This window comes from Anneissia japonica, unplaced genomic scaffold, assembly GCF_011630105.1.
Source record: "Anneissia japonica isolate Jap-2015-1 unplaced genomic scaffold, ASM1163010v1 scaffold9668_len1562885_cov226, whole genome shotgun sequence".
NCBI classification, from domain to species: Eukaryota; Metazoa; Echinodermata; class Crinoidea; order Comatulida; family Comatulidae; genus Anneissia; species Anneissia japonica.
Window position 1 is genome coordinate 815,851 of NW_022711326.1, and position 22,993 is coordinate 838,843.

At 32.6% G+C, this 22,993-nt stretch overlaps 1 protein-coding gene across 4 annotated transcripts in view; it reads left to right on the forward strand.

Annotated features, from left to right (window-relative positions):
* Positions 1 to 22,993, forward strand: part of LOC117107411 (MAGUK p55 subfamily member 5-like) — a 43,403-nt gene that overhangs the window by 17,318 nt on the left and 3,092 nt on the right. Inside the window, exons 5-17 of one of the 4 annotated variants that reach the window (XM_033249085.1) lie at positions 1,534 to 1,591; positions 5,838 to 6,448; positions 7,636 to 7,759; positions 9,229 to 9,512; positions 11,448 to 11,591; positions 13,118 to 13,279; positions 13,443 to 13,517; positions 15,515 to 15,714; positions 16,007 to 16,128; positions 17,168 to 17,332; positions 17,701 to 17,903; positions 19,300 to 19,359; positions 22,286 to 22,396. In XM_033249085.1, the coding sequence (XP_033104976.1) occupies positions 1,534 to 1,591; positions 5,838 to 6,448; positions 7,636 to 7,759; positions 9,229 to 9,512; positions 11,448 to 11,591; positions 13,118 to 13,279; positions 13,443 to 13,517; positions 15,515 to 15,714; positions 16,007 to 16,128; positions 17,168 to 17,332; positions 17,701 to 17,903; positions 19,300 to 19,359; positions 22,286 to 22,396 (2,319 nt within the window). The other 3 variants (XM_033249089.1, XM_033249088.1, XM_033249086.1) reach the window with 3 other exon arrangements.

Genomic DNA, 22,993 nt, shown 5'->3' on the forward strand with positions numbered 1-22,993 from the left:
TTAAGTATACCAGTACCATGATGTACAAGAGAAGTACTATGAACTACTGCAATTGACATGGAAGGCATCGACAACATATCTATAAGTGTTACAATGAATATTCTATACAAAAGATAGACAATAATTTAAAAAAAAAAATATGTATCCTATACCTGATGAAGGGTGATGCCCCAAAACGTTTGTATGTTCAATAAAAATTATTTTGAGAACGCTAGACACTTCTCTTGAGTTATTTATAATAGTATAATACTTATTAAAATACTTAGTACAAAAGTTGCAGTGAATAAAAACTGATGGAGACAAGTGTGCCGAACTGCAGAATTTTACATGACATTGATACACCATCATGCTTGATAGGAGGTAGTGGTGCATCCTTTCCTTCGTCTACCTGGAAAAAAAATAACAAATTGTTAAGATTTTATGTTCAAATAATATTATTTGAACATATTATTTGAATATTATACTGTACAATAATAATTATAACCTTCAACACAGCACTACAAAGTAGTTAGTTGTACAGTAGTAGTAGCAGCTCAGTAGGCCAAGTACAGTAGTGTGTTAATGGTATATCACATCGGATGATCGCCAGACGGTTGACTCACCTGGTATCTTTCACGATGAAAAGTCGATGCCTTGTTGTTGTCAATGTTGGTACATGTAGACATCCTTGGCCCACACGCTTAAACCACAATATCGTTAATTTAACGATTATAGTTGTCGTACATTTGGAAGAATAAGAAGCTTATTCCTCCATTGTCTGCCATCCTCGTGTCACAAAAAAACAAAACAAGAGACCTGCCAAATCAAATCAACTAAAAAACCCCAAACCATGTGTGTGCAGTGCGAGTGGCGAGACGACGATCAGAGTAGTCTTATCAATCCGGGCGCTGTTTGTAAATTCATAGAAATGCCGTTTGTAAATTCATAGAAATGCTGTCGCAACAGCTGTATTTCTACTAGTCTTATCAATCCAGCCGCTGTTTGTAAATTCATAGAAATGCTGTTTTTAATTCATAGAAATGCCGTCGCGAATCCTGTATTCCCACCGAAAAACTTCGAGAAATTTCATTTTTTCACGGAAAAACAATCATTTTTTGTTATATATGGAAAAATAGCAAATAGTAAAAAAAATCTATGCTGCTCCAAAAATCGGTGTGGGCGGGGACGTGAAACTAACGATTAATTTTATTTGGCCTAATGTCACCAGTTAGCCAATGATATAAATGAAGTGAGACTGCCTTCATTTATTTCTGTGAAAATTTTGAGCATCCTAATTTCTACCTATTTGAATTAGCTGTGGTCAATGTAGTATTGTTCCATTTAAGTTTGGAAGCTCATGACAGATTATGTTGTATGGCTGCTTTAAGTCTTTCTGGGTCAAAGGTTAACTGATCAAGTCCTATTACTACAGCAGTGTTATTGTACTCACTGATATGCAACAACTGCATGCAGCTACAGCTCTGAAGATTTGCTATACAAAATAGGCATGTTTTCTTAATCATGTTTTAGTCGTGTCTACATCTTGTCTTGCAGTGTATTCAGTCAAGAAAAATCTGCTTGAGAGTACGACGGCAAGTTGGCCTTGTTGGAGGTAAGGTCATTTCTCCAAAATGTTTTCAAATATTAATTTATGAATTATACTAAATTTAAATAGATACTGTACTTGGATTTATTTTCTTGTTTGTCTTGCCTTGTTATTTCATTTCTATGTTTAATACCTGTCTCTTATACACATCTAGATGTGTATAAGAGACAGCTATGAACTACTGCAATTGACATGGAAGGCATCGACAACATATCTATAAGTGTTACAATGAATATTCTATACAAAAGATACACAATAATTAAAAAATAAAATATGTATATACCTATACCTGATGAAGGGTGATACCCCAAAACATTTGTATGTTCAATAAAAATTATTTTGAGAATGCTAGACACTTTTTTATTTATAATAGTATAATACTTATTAAGATACTTAGTACAAAAGTTGCAGTGAATAAAAACTGATGGAGACAAGGGTGCCGAACTGCAGAAATTGGCATGACATTGATACACCATCATTCTTGATAGGAGGTGGTGGTGCTTCCTTTCCTTCGTCTACCTGGAAAAAAAATTAACAAATTGTTAAGATTTTATGTTCAAATAATATTATACAATAATATTATTTGAACATATTAATTGAATATTATACTGTACAATAATAATTATAACCTTCAACACAGCACTACAAAGTAGTTAGTAGTACAGTAGTAGTAGTAGCTCAGTAGGCCAAGTACAGTAGTGTGGTATATCACATCAATCATCATCCTCAAACTAGCTTGTAGCTAGCGTATGGCTACTGTACTTGTTAGCCTGATGAAACACTATTTGATTCATAGGCTAGTGTGTTTAACTATAGATATAGAACCATCAAGCCATACTTTAAAAAACAGGTTTAATTGAGTTAGACTAAAAAAAAATATACTACCAGGTGTAAATCCCATTAGATCCCACAAAGTAGGCTACTATTAGGAAATAAAATAATATAAAATTATAGTTGATATACTATTGTTTTGACATATTAATTATTTACAGTAAAGTTGATCTTTGATCTTTTTGAGTAAGCAATTCAGTAGTACATTTAGATTGTGCTGAGAACAGTACTCTCTCTAATTCAAATATGACTAAATTAATATTCAATAATTCACTCATGTAAATGGCATATATTTTCCTGTCTTGTGGTACCTTTAGATTGCTTTTAAATAAATATCAATAAATGTGAGAAAATGTTGCCAAGCAACAAAATATAGCAAAAGCAAAATTGTGTCAATAATAAGATGCTGTATTTCTATAAGTACAAATTCTAAAAAAAGAATATTAAAAAAAAAACATTGTGGATTCCATTGTGGAGCTACCAAGGAATGTTAATAGTTTGTGACTCATACAGAGGATATGATTCCTGTGTGTATTTTCTTTGGTTAAGCCCCTTCTTTGTACCCCACAAACAATGAACTTTATAAGTCACTTTGGAAATGAACCTCTACCAATGGCATGATCTCTAAAGTTTCTGGTCTGTTGCTTCTCAATACAGGCTTTAATTCAGGAAATAGGAACATAGTCAGTTATAATTTAACAGAACATATACAACTCTACAAAAATATGATACTGTCAGTAATCAAAACAATTTGTTTGAACTTGTATCCATAAAATGCACTTATTAATTTTGCTTGATTCATGAAAGCTACACTATATAGTTTTGTACCCACAAGAAATGAGTAAATATACACAAGGTATTTATTTACAAACTCTCCAGTACTATACTGGATTCGGCCATTACTATTTTCACTTGCTTAGGTGCTATGTTTAATAATTCAATTATATGATAAAACTTTATTGGTCTTTTATGAAATGTTTTTATGATATACTTCTGTAAGTGTAACATACAAAACAAATGTTCATAAAATGTTGGGATGCAGGCAGTGTTTACTGTGGGTTATGAATGATAACAGTGCAGCCACTGCCCTGTAGTTGTTTGTCATATGTGAACAGATATTGATTAAATATTAGCTATATTTATAATTAATTACAATTTGACACTGGTCATATATAATTTACAGTGATTTATCACTGATAAAAAAAAATCCACTAATTTTAACGTGTTGTTGTACACCCCCAAAACTGAAATGGTATTGTCCTATGTGGCAAAAGCCTCTGGAATGCTAGGTATTCTAGATTAGCAAGGTCAGTGGTTGGTTGAGTCAGTGGCTGTCCAACTCAGCTTACCTTACTCAAAAAAATTCCAACCGAATTGGTAGGCTAGCTTGGCAAGGGAAACAGAGAAACGGCGAAGTCATTGATACAGTATTTTATTTATGACAACAATCAAGTATATAGTACAGGTATCAGAAGTTTAAGGAATAATAGAAGAATTCTTACTTAGTAGACAAACTTTTGTGAGGGAATTAAAACTGGTGTACAACTTGGGATAACATAGTTGGGTGTGACATTTGACTTGTACGCATCTGACTGCTGTGTTGATGAATAGTGATGGGATTTCTTATGCACTGGTAACTCAAGCTGGCTAGGCTTCCATCTCAAATCGTCCATGTTGTCTGTTGATGCCCACTGGAGTGGAGGAGGTACTGTGGTATTATAAATCATGTATTTTTCTTTATTTACAGAGATTATTTTGTTATTAAAAAATTCTTCTTCCAAAGAAAGGTTTATTTAAATCATATTTCTTTATATTTTTTTAAGGTGTTTATTAAAAACATTTTTTTTTTTTATATCAAATCACTATTCTACAGTAAAGTGTAAACTCTACTTATTTTAAAATTTACTAAAATTTGCATAATAACCTGGTTTTTTATTAATATCTCATCATTTTAAACACAATTTCAGTTGACTAGTGATGTACATTGTAGTTAAAAGATTGTCTCCCATTTTACTCTTTTCCATTTTATATATTTCTTGGTTTTTGTCTCTTATGTCACAAGTGTCTGTGTGTTTTATGGACCAATACAAGTTCTTTAATCTTGAATCTTTTTGTGCAGAGGATATATATTAAGTGATCAACAGAAAGTTAGAAAGTAAATAAAACATATTTTCAAGGAAGCAAATTCCTATTATATGATGAGATAGATTTTATGAGTTCTTTTGTTGTTTTGTTTAGTTTTATTAACTTTGTTTTATGATGATGATGATGATGTTCAAAACCATATAATGATGTTGATTGATTCATTCATTCATTTATTTGGTCAATAACAACATAAACAAGGATACATAAAAAACAAAAATACCACTTATATAACCATTTAAAACAGTAATTCAAAAGATTTTTTTTTTATGTTGACACAGTCTGCTGTTAAATTTGATTAGTTTTTTATTCAATATACACTAGCTAAATTACTTTTTAAAGAATTGAATCCTTTCTAAATAGTGGATGAAGAGATGATGTAGTGTATAATACTGTACAGTCTATACTGACCTTTAACAGATTTAGGGTCAAAATGCAAGATATGAGAATTCTTTGACCTTGATCCAAATTTTTGGCTTTCTTGCCCTTGGATCTGGTTTACTGTTTCAAGGTCTCAAGGAACACAAATTCACTAACTTAGTATCTGATTACAAAACATGTTCCTATTGTATTGATCTCCCCTTCCCTTAAGATCAAAACAAAAAATAAAATTTTATTTATATTTTGGGCTTGATAGATACATTCTAAAACATCTCAGAACAGTTTAAAATGTACAAAATGTCCCAGTTTTTCTAGGCTTAAGGTGTTGTCTTCCTGGAACCCACCTAGGCATTACCCTTGGACCCTGCTGGCCTCTGCCAGACATTTTCAGACAATTTTATACATTAATGGTCAGACCCCTATTGGTTAGCTTAACTTTATAGCTATCACCGATTACCGGTACCTCTGAAATTATTTGAATTGCTTGTCATTGGCAATCTAATACTTCCTAAAACGAAAGATAATAGGTGAAATGCTCATAATAACTTCCTTTTACTTTTGAAACTGTTGCAGTGCTGATTACATCATGTGATTGTTTACTGCAATGCATGCTGGGTTATTAGTTGACCTCAGTGCTTAGCTGACATTATTTTAATACTGGTTATTGATGAATACAGTATACTTTATGCAGAAGCTAAGCAAGTAAACAGTCTTGATGTTTACTTTAAAAGAGGTATTGAATAGAATTCTGGTAATGTTATTCTACATTTAATAAAATTTGTGCCATATAAAGATTTTACCATATTATTTGTGTTTAGAAATTAGTGCTTATTTTAGAAAAGTAGATCACATTATTTCTTTCGATAGATGATTCATAATTGTGCTTTTCTATTTTTAGGTGGGTCTGTTGGGCAGAATAACATTCATGAAGCTTATGTTATCGCCGTTGACACAAATGCACGCGAGAAACTAGCTAAACTTACAGCCCAAAAGAATGTTACAACCATAGACATGGCCACCATGCCACCCCTACAGCCCTTAAAAGAGAATGGTGTGGGTAACCAGGCTAGTTACAGTTCTTCCAGTTCTAGGGGCTCTACAGCCAGAGATCTCACGGCCTCAGATGGTGCCAATGCACCTCTGCTGCTCCAAAAGAGTTCTCCAATAGCAAGAGAAGAAGTTCAACTTCACACGTTAAATGGTCATTCAACAAAAAATGATTGTGGATTTGTTAATGCTGCATTTGAGGACGAACTGCAATTTAATGGACTTGAGGAACCAAGACCAGGAACAAACTTTACAAAGTCCCACAAAGTGCAACAAAATATTGAAAAGTTGCCGCAGTCAGATATTCACTCAGCAGCGACAATGCCAAAGGGGACTTTCCGTGAAATGGCAGTAGACTGCCCTGCAGATTTTGTAGCAGCAAGTGGCATGAAAAATCCACCACAAGTTGTTTCTAATGGAAATTTACCGCAGAACCGACATGATTTATCAGCAACACACAAGGTGCGTTAATTGTTAATTTCTATTTTAATTCTACTCTTCAAATCCAGATGTATTGATAACTATTTCATAGTCTACTGGATCGGAGTAAATCAAATCCCATGACATTTGTTAATTCCTTTTCTCAAATGTTTAATCGTGTTAGTTTTGGTAGACTTCATACATCTCAGTCTTAGTTGAAAGCTAGGAAAGTAATAAGAACAACATAAGGATAGCTGGAGAATGACTGTTAATTTTATAAAGTCTTATAAAATTGGATAAATTATTAATTCCCACTTGAAAACTCCATGATATTGTTTGAAATTTATAAAAATTATGAGCAATTGTCTCAATACGAAAACTTTTTAAAATCCTGGTTATTGTACTATGCACTGGTTTTCAGTAAAAAGAAAAAAACAGAATTCATGCTATTAAGTGTGAGTAAGTGGTTAGGGCAGCAAACCCACAATGTCATGGGATTTGATCTACAGCATAGGGTGTGTTTCTACTGATAAACACAAAATAATTGATTTTTTAAAACCGTGTTTTTAATGAGTACCAGACTGGCGTTTTTTGATTTTTTGAAAATTGATTTTCCTAACTGTATAGGATAGTATCGTTCTCATTCCTGTCATGATGACGAGGAGTAAGATACGATGTGGGACGAGAAGGCAAATATTTTCGGCTGTGCTCATCGGCACAATTATGAACGACGACCAAACGAGGACAACGGTAGGCCCAAAAGAGCGGAGAGTCCTAGGCCCAATATCCCCCATAAAATAGTACAAAACGAATTTGCCACTCCTCATGTTTGTTGACGTTTTTAGCTTGTAGGCCTAGGACATGAACAAGAGGACAAATTTTTTTTTTAAAGTTCGCGCCTAATACGATCTAGTCTTTGCAGTGATTGACCTGGAGGTCACATTTCATCTGATAATCGCTTTTTTTTGTGTTGCAGCTAAAAGGTGCACAGCCAAAATCGGTTATTTGCCGTTCAAACACACTATCCATTGCGTGTTTTTGATCAATTTTTTTTATTCGCTTTTTTCAAACTGGTCCTGTTTCTACTGCGAGAATAAAAGCTCCGGTATAGTATATTTTAATAGCATAATGATATTAATGAAAACATTGGTAATTACTTTATTTATTATAGACGATATATATTGTGGAAAAAAGTAGCTAACAGCAGGTCTGTATATTTTTACTCTCAGAACACCAATAACAGTCAGAGTACAATAAGCCCATCGGTCACTGACAGGACACAAGCTCTACCAAATTCAAGTTTGAAATACCTTGTGGCAGATGATAGTCCTCCAGAACCATCAAAAACAATTGGTAAGTTTTTATCTTCATTATTTAATAATTTTTAATTTAACTAGAAAGCAACCAATAAATGGTGAAATTTTATTTATAAGCATCTGAAATCACAATGTGCTGTTGATGATAACAGCTATGGTAGGCCTTTCCATCAGAGAAGTCCCATCTGTTTGCATAACAACAGTGGCGTACAACTATGAGCTCTCATTGGTTAAAGGCAGGGCCCTAGGCCTTAAATGAATCTGCTATATTTGTCAGCATTTTTGCCCATACATTGGCCGAGTATTTTTTTTTTAAAGCTTTAGCATGTAAAAAACCCCATCAAAATACTTTTTAAAAATATGCTGATGCAGGTGGGTTGTAGTGCCCTAAGAAGCTACTGTTGCTTAATAGTGTTGAGAGATTTAAAACAGAATGTTCTGCTACTTAAAATGATGCTTTGTAGATATGGGGATATACCTTTACTACTAGGAATAAAGATGAATTGCATAGTGAACTAAATTCTTAATTTTAGCTTTTTGAATAGCATGTACAGCAATTATTATACAAATGAATTAAGTATTACTGAATAGACGATGGAAAAAGTGATTTAAGAATAATAAGCAAATAAGTTGTTTAGTAATTGGATAAGAGTAATCATTGTTGTTATGATTGCAAGCAACAGATCTGTTGGGTTTTACACTTCACCTTTGTGTTGTATTAATGAGTGTCGTAAATCATGGAGCAGAAAATTCTAATTGCAATGCAAGCAATGCTAAAATTCCATATGCAATTGAGGTGATCACCTTTAACTGTAAGCTGCATAATTATTATAGTAACTTCCTAATTGAAAGGAATGTGGACACCTTTATATAATAATACAACTGATGACAGCATTATTATAGCAACTTATATTAAATTATGGCAGTTCAGTACTATCAAATTAGTAAACAGAAAAAGAAACAGTTGTACAGAGTGTAGTAATAGGTTGAAGACATTGATGATGAAGAAGAAATTAGTAGATTTGCAGGCATTTGAAATATATTGATACAGTCTGGAGGAGAATGGAGGAAGATAAGTTGGAAAGACTCAATGTCAATGAACAAATATTACAGTACTAAAAGATGTTTATTGCCACTGAGAGAAGTAATTAAGAAAAAAGCAGAAAAGTATTGGATTTTAATGATTAGAAGAAATGGACTTCTAAAAATACATTTGAAGAACGAATGAAAGGAAAAACCAATCAAAAAAATATGAGCAGTTGCTGTATGCTAAGTGGCATGAAAATAATAACAGGCTTTATTGTGGTATAAAAGAGAATGTCAAAGAGAGAACTGGAATAAATAAATAATACTAAAACTTGCCGGAAGGCAGAAAACCATTTATGGTGATATAATATTTACAATCGGTGTTATTCCATGAAGTATACAACCTTTGTCATGGTTGACCTGTCTTATTATTTGTTCACCCAGCCTTAAATGTGTAATAATAAAATATTTTTCTTTTAGGATTGGAGGATTTACTGAATACACTAGATCGTGTTCAATCAAAATTAAAGAGTACAGAGGACCAGAAGCAAGTGAGCTTCTTGCAGGATCTCTTTACAAGCAAGGACTTCCAGGATGCTGTCACAACTCACAATAAAATGATGGAAGTGGTCAAGGTCGGAGGTCACGAACCCCTCCTAGACCATTCAGTGGTGTTAATGGATGATGTCCGCGAAATCCTTCAAGATACACACAGTAAGGATGCTGATGAGCTACGATGGATATTTGACAGTGTAAATATGAAGGTGAGCTGAAAATATGATAATAATGTGAATGCCTTTTATTGTTCTTGCTACTATTGTAGTTTACGTATTGATTTATGCAGGTGGGTTGATCAGTCCAGAGTTATTCTTACCTTAAAATCAGTAACTCACCAATTTCCCTTTTTATGCATGTCAATTTCGTATAATATTTTTTTATGATTGTAAGTTTGAATAGAAGAATACCGATGTCATCGGTAAGAATGGAAATAAAAAGGTTATGTTCAGGCTTCTAAACAATGGGTTAAAAAAAAAATGTTAATTGACCACCGTTTACCAGGACTGCAATGCAAGACCAAGAGACACTCTAACAAAGACCTTATACCATCCACGGTCAGTCTTCTGAGCTCCAATCAGATATAATATAAAGACAGTTAAAATAAAGTGACAGGTAGCAACACTCAGCATGGAAAAAGAACTTTTAAATATCGCTCAGTTAAATCATGGAATAATCTATCATCAGTCTTTCATAGCAATATTCATTCCCTTTCCTTACAATCCTTTTAAAATCTCATTTAATATACCCTTTTGTTTTTCTCTTCTTTTTCTTGTATTTATGTAATCTATATACATTTTTCATGCATTTTTCTTTTAAATTTGTTTTGTAATTTAAGATCATACCCTGGACATCAGGGATGAACAGTGTAACAATACTGATTGAGTATCCAGAATAAAGAAAGATTTCTGTCTATCTATGTCATGTAACTTCCCAAGGACCAATAAAATCAAAATTTTTATTTCATAGCAAAATATGCGTGGAAAAGCACTGTTAATATATGTGCTTTGTTGAAACATAGAAATTGGAGAATTAAATAACCATATAATTTTACATGTAACATGTAACATGTAAATCAAGGAAGAAAAACAGGTTAATAAACAAATATGTTTTCATTATAATCTATCAGACATTAACAATATTCCATACAAGAACTCTCATTTTACTAATTGTACTGTAGTTTATGCCTGACTTTAAACACATCAATACAGTACCAGTCCGAGGTATGGCATATCCAATCAGAGTCCATTATCAAGTTACATGTAATTCTGCTTGATTTGTTCCGAGGTAAACCAGGTCGAGCATACAGGTCAAAGATCACCAAGATTTACTCCATAGATCCCTGGGAATGTTTTTTTGCATCTACGATGTTATGATATTACTGTAGATGACTAGTGTTCCATACCATCTGCAAACTAGCGCCAGCATACAGGTCAAAAGTCACCAAGATTTACTCCATAGATCCCTGGGAATGTTTTTTTCATCTACTGTGTTATGATATTAGATGACTTGTGTTTTATACCACCTGCAGAGATATGTTAATCATACCTTTTGCTTTCCTATAGGCATACATGAATGTAATGATAGGGATCTTCTAAATAGGCATGTATTTTACAATTATATGTTAAGGTCTTGTAAAAAAAAAATGCCTATTTAAGCTTCTCATTCCGATCGTCAAATTTGTGCCATTTAAATTGTTTTCTTTAAATATAGTCCATTTTCCAATAATTAATTAGCGCCACCAAAGATAAACCACAATTTTTATTGAGCATAAACTCTGTTTTTCCTTCCTTAAAATTGTTCATGGCTGGATGTTAAAGAAGAAATTACTTTTTTAAATGGCATATATTTTGACTTATATATATATTTTTTTTTCCAATGGACTGTCATGCTAAAATTGGTCCAGGCCAGAAATCGGTCCCCCGGAGAGACAAGACTTATACACAAGTTTGAGCTCATACACAAGTATTGATATATCCTTAGTATGGGCTTATACATGAATATGGTTGTTATCTGAGTGTGGATTTGTACTGTCCCTATTGGAGACTTTAAGCTTTATACATGAGTGTGGGCTTAATTAAACCTAGGGAAACTATGGTGTTTGTTTCTAATAATTGATGATTATTATGAATTTTTGATTCAAGTGTGTTCTACAAGCTCATGATGACATTGCGGAGGAAGAGTTTATGAATCAGACATTAGCAGAAGAAGACGATCTTGAACGACAATCAGAGATTACGGAAGATTCTGTGAAAATTGTCCGCATTGATAAAAGTGAAGAACCACTAGTACGTATTAGTTTTTGTTATATTTAAATGTTTTTATTTACAAATTAGTAACAATAATTTTAAAATTTTAGAATTGATTATGTAAAGAAAGTATAAAAAAGATTGAAATAAAATAAAATAAAATAAGAAATTAAATTTTTTTTACTTAACTGTTAACCTCTATAGAGGAATACAATTTGTTTAATGGTTGAAAAAAGGCATGATAAATTATTTATGATTAAATGCTCAAGATTAAAATTTGATCAACCAGGCAGAAGTCAGTGTAATAACCTTTTTTATAATTTATTTATTCTTATCATCTCATTATATTGATTCCGGAACCAACTTGTTACTTTTTATAGTCCTTCAACATATTACATACATTTCTATAGTTTTGTCGTGCTGCAATCATTACTTTTTATAGTCTTCCAACATATTACTTTACATTTCTGTAGTTTTCGCAAGCTTCAAACATTATTTAAATATATGCTTCCTGTATAGAGCTAGATAAACTTGAACAATAGTATTTAATAATACTTTTTATGTAATTAAAAATTTAAAAATAACTAGAAATTATTTTTCTCACTAATTCTTCTTCTTATCGTGTCCACGTACTATACTTGGCCCAGCCATAGCTGGACACACTTCTGTGCCTTTACGTTGTATCTGGCAAGATCTTCAGTGTTGCAGGTTTCCTCTAGGTTTGGGCATTGCAAGAGATGTTGCATTGTCTGTGGCTCAGTTCCACAGTCACAGATAGTTGGGTTGGTCGAATATCCCCATTTCTGCATAGTGACCTTAGAAAGGCCAATCCCAGTTCTTAGTCTGTTGGGACATTTCCATTTTGCCCAGTTTTTGTCGGATCCGGGCAGGAGGTCTTCCTTTGGTGGTATTTTCATCGCTAAATGTTGTGGTACGTTAGCCAGCCTTTCTTCCCACATGACGGTGCGAGCTTCAGAAGGTGTTGATGTTGTCTCCAGTGAAGTAACACTGCTCATAAAGCTTTTTCTTGACTTAAGACGTCTTGATACAATTTTGCGGTTATACAGAGGGTGTCTCACTAATAACAGATGTGTAAATAATGTTCCTATATTCTTTGCATAAACTGGTAATCAGTCTCAGGATTATTGTAGTAAAAGTCTTAAGCCCTGTTGACTGTCAAGTTTTATTGACAAAACATGTGACATGCCTAAATATGGCTGTGATGACATCACATCATGACCGTATATAACATGTCTATATATAACCATACAAGAGTTTTTACATCAATGAAAACTAAATTTTTTTGATCAATTGGATGTTGACAATTTATTTGATCCTTGATCTTCATGTATTTATCCTATTTCCATTTTAACTAGACATCACACACTATAAGACCACACATGTATTTCCACAAATCACAAGGTAGGGAGCACCGGATGTTTAAATTTTAAAGGATGCATATATTGAACACCAAGATAATAACAGGAAGGTGGATGTGTGGAAATCAATGTAACTGTTATTTTTTCTGACTAGTTTTCAATTGTACACTGTCTTTTGTTTTACAGGGAGCAACCATTTTAAATCATGGAGATTGTGTGTACATAGGGAGGATAGTGAAAGGGGGTGCTGCAGACAAGAGTGGACTACTCCATGAAGGGGATGAAATATTGGAAATAAATGGACAAGAGATGAAGGGGAGATCAGTGAATGAAATATGTGACATCATGGTAGGTTTAACATTTTTGTTATTGTTATACTTAGATATTTTTTATTATATTAATGATAGTGATATTGTGATAATAATTATAATAATGAACTAAGATTTTTACTTTAATTTATTTCTGATCCTAAGTGTTTCTGACATTTTAATTGTTATTGTTTCTAATCTAGGGATCTTTATCAGGAACATTAACATTCCTTCTAATTCCATCGAAAGATACAAAGCAACAAGTTGGAGAAAATGTGGTAAGTTTAATGTAATGTATATCATTTTGGTGTTTTTCTTTCTCTTTCGCAGGGTTAAATCCATTTATTTTAATCATTTTTGTTTTGTTTTACACTCATTCTTTTTTTTTCATTTTATCATTACTTTACATACTTCATGCATACACATGTAATGATGCAGATCCACACCAAAATAAGCTTAGGCCAACTTTTTCTTTTTTAAATAATTTTTTACAAATATTGCAAAAAAGTCAGCATGTAAATTATAAGCAGTTGAAATAAATTTACACCCCTTAGTTTTGGTCTTACTGACACTTGCACACTATGTATTTTTTATGGCCATTAAGGCCATTATGTCCTGATTTTGTTACTGTATGTGACTGCCTATTGGAAGAGGACTAACATTTTTATAATTTAATTAATTCTCATTGGAAATATTGGTTTCAAAAATAAGATTTCATCAAAATCCAGAGAATTAATTTTTAATTGTGATACTGACTACTTTGCGATCACTGTTATAATTTATTTATTCATTTGATAAATTATTAAAAGAAAAAGTCCATTAGCGAGCTGAATTATAAACAGACCTTGAAACATAAAATAAATCATATGTACTGCAACTTCAACTTATTGAAGTAGATAAATATAAGAATATCAATATAGAGCAAATATAATGTAAATTGATTCTAGGTCAGAACCTACAACATTTTTGGCAAAGTCCCTGGAAATCCATTTGAGTGGGATGTCACCCTGGTTCTAAATTAGCCAGTACACTTAAGAGCCAATTTTTCCTTTTCTAAAAACAGCAAATAGGTAGTGTTGTTTATCATGTTGAAAAGTAGTTATTGTATCTGTCCTTTTCTGAATAGTTCTTTAATGTTCTTTAATGTGCACATAAGCTACAGTACCTACAGGATAATACTATTATGAGAACAACCATGGACCTATTAATAGGTCCATGGAACAACTAAAATAGAATATAATAGATCTAAGGTCACAGAGATCTCCATGGTTGAACTCATAGAGTTGTTACCATATAAACAAACTGCTCTGTGCTGCTCTAATATTATAGCCTATTTGAGGACATTCTCCAATAAATGATATTCAAGATATTGTACTGTATACAGTATAGTACAGTACAGTAGAAACCCTCACTTACGAACCCCGATTTAACGAATTCCCGATTTTACGAACGTAAAATAAAGGTGATGACGTCTTAAAAATTTAAGTGAAAGATTAAAAAAAAAAATCTGCTCGAATTGTAACTGTTATTAGCATGCATACAACACAACACACCATACTATACAGTACTATGTAATTCTCAAGTGAAGGAGGCCCTCTAACGGGCCTCTTCAAAGTCAGTGTTTTTTATGGCTTAACACATGTGCATGCGACAAATTTTACTTCTCTTTCAAACATCATTTTCAGCTTTAAAACTCAACATAGTGCTTGATTGTTTTATTGAATGATCAATATATATAATAAACAAGTATCTATGGAAGTTGTGTTGGAGTAAAATCCGCAATCTAGGTATTTAAGAAGGTAAAAATGTCCGATAAAAACAAATTTGTGTAGGGCCTAGAGTGGGATCAGAATGCTTAGAAGCTGCCTACTGTAGGACTAGGCCCCCTCAGACTTAGCTGCGTAAGCTTAACTTTTAATTTTTTAGTAACAATACAATCTAACCTTGTATACGATGACCTCATTGTTGTTTTAATCAGATTGATAATACAAGTCAAATTCCTATCATATGTTTGGCAATAAAGAAATAGTTTAATCTAGTACCACATAATATTCATGCCTGTACAAGTATTGAATAGTGTACCAACTACTGTAGCTAGCTTAGTTTCTTTTTAAATTTTATTATTATTTATTTATTTATTTATTATTAAACCAACCACCCCGACATCTACCTAACAAAGCTACAGAGAGATCTTCTAGGCGAGATCTTCTAGGCTTTCTGCTTTATGGTAACTATTTCAAGAAATAAAAATGTATTTAATTATTTTATAACATAGGTGCATGTACGAGCTCATTTTAACTATGATCCTGATGACGATGAGTACATTCCTTGTCGGGAGCTAGGCCTATCGTTCCAGAAGGGGGATATCTTGCATGTTATCAAGCAGGAGGATAACAGCTGGTGGCAGGCCTACAGGGATGGGGAGGAGGACCAGGTGTTAGCTGGTCTTATACCTAGTAAATCATTTACACAGCAGTAAGTAGACTTAGTATGTATTCTATCTTTGTTTTACATGTAAATTACCATCTTAGAATCGTCATACTAATGTTGTCACACTAATGTTCTGTGTCCAAGGTTTGTGGTCGATATATTATTTGGCCGTAATGATAACTTCATAATGATTTTTATTAAATGAAAATACTATTAACTTTCATTTTAATTATGGAACAATAAATAAAGGAAAACATGATGATCCATCTGTTTACTAATATTTTTCTAAATGATTGTTATTTCGATAATTATTAATTAATTGTTAATTTTTCGTTAGGAGAGAAGCTATGAAGCAAACATTACAGGACGACCCAGAACCCCAGAAAAAGTTGATGTGTGGCTGCAAATCAAAAAAGAAAAAGAAAAAGAAGAAAGTTCTCTACAATGCAAATGAAAATGGTAAAAAATTTTACTCAATTTAAATTTTATTTTAATATAATCATTCTTGTAGATTCCTATGATAGAATTCTCCCCATTTTCTCTCTTAATTGCCACTTTACTCAAATCTTATCGTACGTTTAACTTGATTTTGATTTGATTTAATATACATAAAAAATACAATATCTTAAACAACCAATAAACAATTAAAAATTTTTTAAAAATTAAAGAGCACCATGTAAAATTAATTAATTAATAGATTAAAATTATTAGAGAACAAAACATTCAGTGAAACCAGCGATTACTCATAAATTGGAGAAAACCACTTAATTCCAATGGGGTCCCAAAGATTAATGACAATGGTGATGATTTTTAAAAAATACTTTTATTTATTAGTTTGTAATGTCATGTAATATTATTTATGACCTAAAGTTCTGTCCAGATTATCAAATTTTCTTTGACGAAAAAAAAAACAACTGTTGTATGCCCATATCGTCGATCACATCACGAACTAACACAATAAAAGTAGATTGTGTTAGTCCATGAAATCACAGTAGCACGTCAAAATGAGCGCATATTGGTTGTCAGGCGCTTTCGTATTCTTTATCACACAAAAAGTCCTTAACAACCACTGCGCATATTTTGATGCGCTTTTGTGATTTCACGAACTAACACAATCTAATTTGATTGTGTTAGTTTGTGATGTGAGTGCCTATATATGGTCATGATGTGCCTATATTGTGTCATGATGTGCCTATATATGGTCATGATGTGCCTATATATGGTCATGATGTGCCTATATATGGTCATGATGTGCCTATATTGTGTCATGATGTGATGTCATCATGACCATTTCACATTAAATTTGATAGTGTGGACAGAGTATAAAACATTAAAATGGTTATGTTGGTATCTCATACAATGGAGAACTTATTGATTCATGTGTGACCATACCATTATTGTATAAGGGTGGTCTTGCTGCCAAACAGTTAAGGCATTTTAATGCTGTTAAATATCTACCGATATCAACAGATTATTTTTAATATTTGTTTTTGTTCAGAATATGAGAGTGAAGAAATTTTAACATATGAAGAAGTAGGGATGTACCAACCGAATATCCACAAAAAACGACCAATAGTGCTTGTTGGGCCACACAGCGTGGGTAGGCATGAGCTGAGGCAGAAACTCTTAGAGGATTCAACAAAATTTGCATCAGCAGTACCTCGTAAGTTATTCATAGGTTATTTTAAAGAGGGAGACAGACAGAAAGTAACGCATTATTATAAATTTACCTTAATGGTTGTTTATTGCATTTGTCTGTACAGGTACTCCATAATAATTGGATTTTTATTGATAGTAATGGTTTTGCGACTTACATAGCGCATAATACATGGTCTGTATGCGCTCATAGTAATTGATATGTTACAAAGTGGATTTTATAAAGAATGGGTCTATGCACTTTAGCATCTACACTACTTTAGGAAATCAACTAGAGTTGGTAACACTATGCTTTAACTTCTTTTAAGACCAATTGTGAATTTTGGTGATCTTGCTCAAATTGTCATTGATAATTTTCCGTTGGATTTTTTTCAGACACGAGTCGAGCAAAGAAAGATTTTGAAGTCGAAGCAGAGGATTATTACTTTGTGACACGACAGCGTTTTGAACAAGATATCACAGCAGGAAAATTTGTAGAACACGGAGAATTTATGAAGAGCTTATATGGGACGAGCCTCGATGCAATACGCCTCGTAGTTAATTCGGGCAAAGTTTGTGTTTTAAATCTACAACCCCAGGTAGGAAGAGTCTAAGTTTACTTCCACTTTATAAAAATTATATCACTGTAATTCAGATTCCTTAGGTCAAATATCCATCTTGAAATTTTTGTTGACATATTTATTGACACAGTAAAACAGAAGAATGTAGAAAAAAAAATGATGTGAGCCATAAAATTTCGAGCTCTTTACTTTGTATTATAGTTATTTTTAATTATTAATTATATGTTATGACACATTGGTATTTTGTTTCCTAAACCAAGTAATGAGATAGAATGTTCAACTTTGTATTGTTGATCTATGTGTCCTCGTCATGTATTATGTTTACAGTCAAGTTAATATGTCATCTCTAAGGGCAGTTCACCATTATCAACATTATATGTTAGGGGTATATTCTTGGGAAGGGATAATGGACAAAGGTAAAGCACAAAAAGGGGAAAAGAAATGTAAAAGGCTCGGTGTGAAGTGGGGAGAGAGAAGGTAAGAAAAAGGAGGAGATAAGAAGAAGAAGTAGAATGGGAGGAGAGACAAAAAAGTAATGTAAATGTAAGAATATAAGGGAAGGTCTGTAGTGGAGAAGGAAAGATAATACAGCAGGAGAAACAATATTAAGAGGGATAAGTTAAGAAGAACAATTAAGTTTATTGTAAGGGAGTGAGTAATGTTGTGAGGCACTGGCTAGCATAAAATATAATCCTTGTAATTATTGTATCCTACAAATGTTGATAATTGTGAACAACTCTTTACATTAACTAATGTTTTTGTATCTCCATTGTATATTGTCATTTGTTTTGGAGATCTAACCTGATCATGTCATGTTAACTAATATGAAATTAATTCACAGTAGCATTGCAACAAAATTGAAATAGATCCTGATTCAATTAATCCCTATATTAACACAGACAAGCTAAATTGATCTGAATCTTCAATAAGAATAGTACTTACATGATGTGTTTTCCATACAACAAAAAGTACCTCAATCACCAAGGCCTAACAGTGTGACTATATAGAATATTTATGTGTTCTGTAGGCCTAATTTGAGAATTTAAAGTGAGTATCCACTGGGATTGAAGCTGTGTCTGAGAACTGATTGCTTTCCACGCCATAATCTTGAGTTATATTTGAATTTTGTATTAGAATGAGAAATAAGAAAACTGGCAACTATGTTAATATTCTATAAACTAAATTGTAATATGTTATATGTATATGTGTTATATATATATATATATATATGCCACTAAGAGGCAGAACATTATCCCAGTTGTTTCAGCTTACGGCATCCAATTATTGTTCCAATGTTACTGTATCTAGCTATCCATTGGCTACTAAACTACTACTGTGGTTTACCTAACCAGACTCCCATGCTATCTCCTGTGTTTTTAGCTGTTTGTTTCACCTAACTTGTTTTCTCTCCCAGGCCTTGCGGACTGTAATTGAGGATGTACAAAAAATACAATGGAATTCTTCCTGGTTAATGGTGTGTGACTTCATTTTCATTCTGTCCAAAACACTTCTTTGATGTACAATGCTGCTTTTAATGTGAATCCCATGTCATTATATGTGTGCTTGCTTCCACTCATTGCTACAAAATATAATAATGTAAAAACGCAATCCCACATCATGTTTCATAAATTTGCTATCAACATTTCTTCTAATTTTGATGCCGGCACACTATTCCCATTGCAAAACAGATCCATCACACATCCTATAGGATTTGTCATTGCATTTCCATTACATTATTTAATGGAATGAAAATGAATTCCTATCATAGTATTACAACCAATCACAAGATGGTAAGGTCAGAATGTTGATGTTTTCATAAGATAATGTGGGCTCAGCTAGATTGTGACATGAACATGTGGGACTGCTATTTCAGCTGCATGTTGGGTTACTACTTGTTTTGTTTTAGTCTTATCACTTTCATTAATAAAAACACACCAGGTTTCCATTGTAATTTATATTATATTCAATGGGTTTTTTTTTTTTTTTTATGATTTTGATATAAATTGTTTACTGTAAATCAAATATAGTAACACTGACTTTAAACATTTTTAGAAAATCTATTTTTATCAAGTCAATTATTCATCATTGATAATTTGTACACTAATTTCCTGGTTTGAAAGCACTTTTCATTATTGTGAATCATGTAATAGAGGGCGGTATATAGTATGATGCTCAATTTTGTTGTGAAACCTAACGACTATTGATGTTTTCAGGTGGTTGCTTTGAGTTCGCCTCATTAAGCTTCATATTGTTGTCAGATTGATAAACGGCCGTCCCGAGGCAAAACAACATAACTGACATTTTTGTCGATTTTGAGATAATATCATTTGGGAGTATATTAAACACTTCTGAATTACCTGTGAAACCTTCAGGTCTCAATAATGAGTCGTTTCGGAGATAGCACCACCTATCTTTAAGCACAAAACTTAAAATCCAGTGATTTTCCGTGGCAAAACATCTTAACTACAAAATGACGTGGCGATGAAGTTGTTTTGCCATGGAATGTGCTATTCAGAAATGGTCTAGAGCTGATGAAGTTTGGGAAAGCCAAAATCAAATGGTTATTGGTGTTTTTATATTAATAATCTTAAACAGCGATGTATGAACAGGCTGGGTAATGCATATGATTGCCCCAAACGTGATAAATTCCAAAAATATGTAATTTCAAAAGGTTATGACAATTTATTGCAAAGTTACGAACATGCAAACTTTAACTCTATTTTTCTCCAAAAGTGAACATTTCAAGTTACGTTGTTTTGCCACGGAACGGCCGTGAAGTTAGTTTTGTAATATCTTGGCAAATATCATTAAATGGCTTTCTGTAATGACCTTCCCATGCATATTTTTCATATAACTTGGGTTGTAGAATAGATATAAATATTTTAATTACTTTTGTGTCCAGTATTGAAGATTGTGAACATTGTATATTAGAAAGAACTGCTTTGATAATCTGTTTATTGCATTCTATATTTCTCACTATGGTTTGGCCCTTCAAAATTAGAGTATTGTAATTTTTTTCACAGCTTTTAGTATCAAATCACTGCTTCACAAGTTTTACGTTCATACTGTACTTTATTTCCACTTCAGAAAGAACAATGGGTATATACTCATTAATACCAGTGACACTCTCCAATATGATCTAATAAACATTTAAATTCAATATTTTACGTTCTATTAGCTTTAAAATTTAATTAGACTGAGAAAATAATTTCCTATTTAAACAAACTAATGCGATGCATAATGCTGTTCTTATTCTTGGCAAAAATAAAACAGTAAAACAGCACTGAGATTGGAATTTGATAAACTATTAAATTAATTCTTTAAATGAGCAATAGTTTTTTAGCTCATATTCCTATAGGCTTTTTTTCTCCAAATTTTTACTACAGGCATTTAGGTAATTAAACATATGGAACAAATTGTTTTTATTGCATGTGGGATTGTATGTGTATTCATGTGACACGCCATAGTAAAGAACTGAATAAATTTGCATGCTCATTTTCCTTGTGATAATGCTCGAAACAGCTGTAGATCTCATTGCTCAAACCCTGTCACACATGAGAAAAAACACGTGAGCAGACTCAAAACAAAGCTCAGCAATGTTTACATATGTGTACGTGATATCCATTGGGGATATTGTTTCATAATTACTCACTGCATGTTCTAAATGATAATAAGCAGGTTTTTTTTGTGTACTGCTTTCACGTATGGTAGCAAACTGAATCTGTGTGGCGTACATATTTGTCTCAAAATATCACTGTAGAAATATCATGCTACTTTGAAACAGTTGCTATGTGTTTGTGTCGTATGAAGTAATATCAAACCATGCATACCAGAGTGTACACTAATGTGAATAGGTAAGCTTAGAATTAATCTTTATATAAATGAAGATAAAGTTTATTAGAGAATATATATAAAATGACCTTAAGAGATCTTAAGGTCATTTTATACATATTCTCTTTTATTATGAGAGTGAAAAATTAAGGTATATTTATTCAACTTATAAAGTTTATTAATCAATCAGCTTACTAGTTAGTTCCAACCTTGTGTAAATTAATTATTAATACTGTATCTACATTGTCTTTTAATAAATTTTAACTAAAAAAATATTAATTTATCCTATTAGTTTTGCATTTGTCTATATTATAATTTTATATTTTTAATCATGATTACTTTAATATTGCATAATAATACTGTTCTATCATTTATCCAGAACAGCTGCTCTATACTTCAAACCAAAAACATTCTCACTTCCTCCCTACACAAGCAAAGCATGGAAGCAATCGAAATTCATAGTGTTATCAACATAATAACATTTCTGTTGAGTGAACAGAAATGATAAATTTATATCTTAGGATTTGAGGTGGTATGACATTTTTTCACTGTTTTTTGTTTTGTTGTAGTCATTGAAGATTCTGAAAAATTCTGATTTGAAACCATACTTTGTGTTTGTGTACCCACCCTCTATTGACCGTTTACGACAACAACGAGCTGAAGCTGGGGAGACACTAAAGGTAAGTTACAATACACAAATAGTGAGTCCCTCTGTAAGGACATTGATGATGGCGGTTTTTTTTCTTTTTTGGGGCGGGTTGCTATAAGCGTTCTTTAGATGGTCTTAACACTTAGCTGGCTATAATCGTGACGTTACTACTGTCTATGATTACAGACCATTGCTATACCGCGGTTTAACCAGTTAACTGTCTTGAATTTTTAAGCCTACTCGGAGGAGGCTTTAAGTGGTCTTAAGTCATTATCATCTTGGCATTACAGGAATTAAACCCAGGCCTAGATCGTCAAAGACCAAAAATCGAAAGACGAATATTCCGCAAGCTTCTCGTTGTCTGCAAAAACCGGTCTATGTTTATTTGCGTTCATTTTGATACATATGCATGTGTCGAGCAAGCGTGAAGTATGTGTAACTGCGCCCTCAATTTTATGTTACCAGGGCGTGCTTGTTTGTGTTTTCAATACTCAAAGCAGTCAAGTGAAGCTGTTTTATAGCAATGGTCTTAGCGGTGTGATTTTAGTAAGAACGTCTTAGTGATAAACCCGGCTTTATTCGAAAAGTTAAGACTGCCAGTTAAGACCTCAGGTCTGTTGAGTCACTG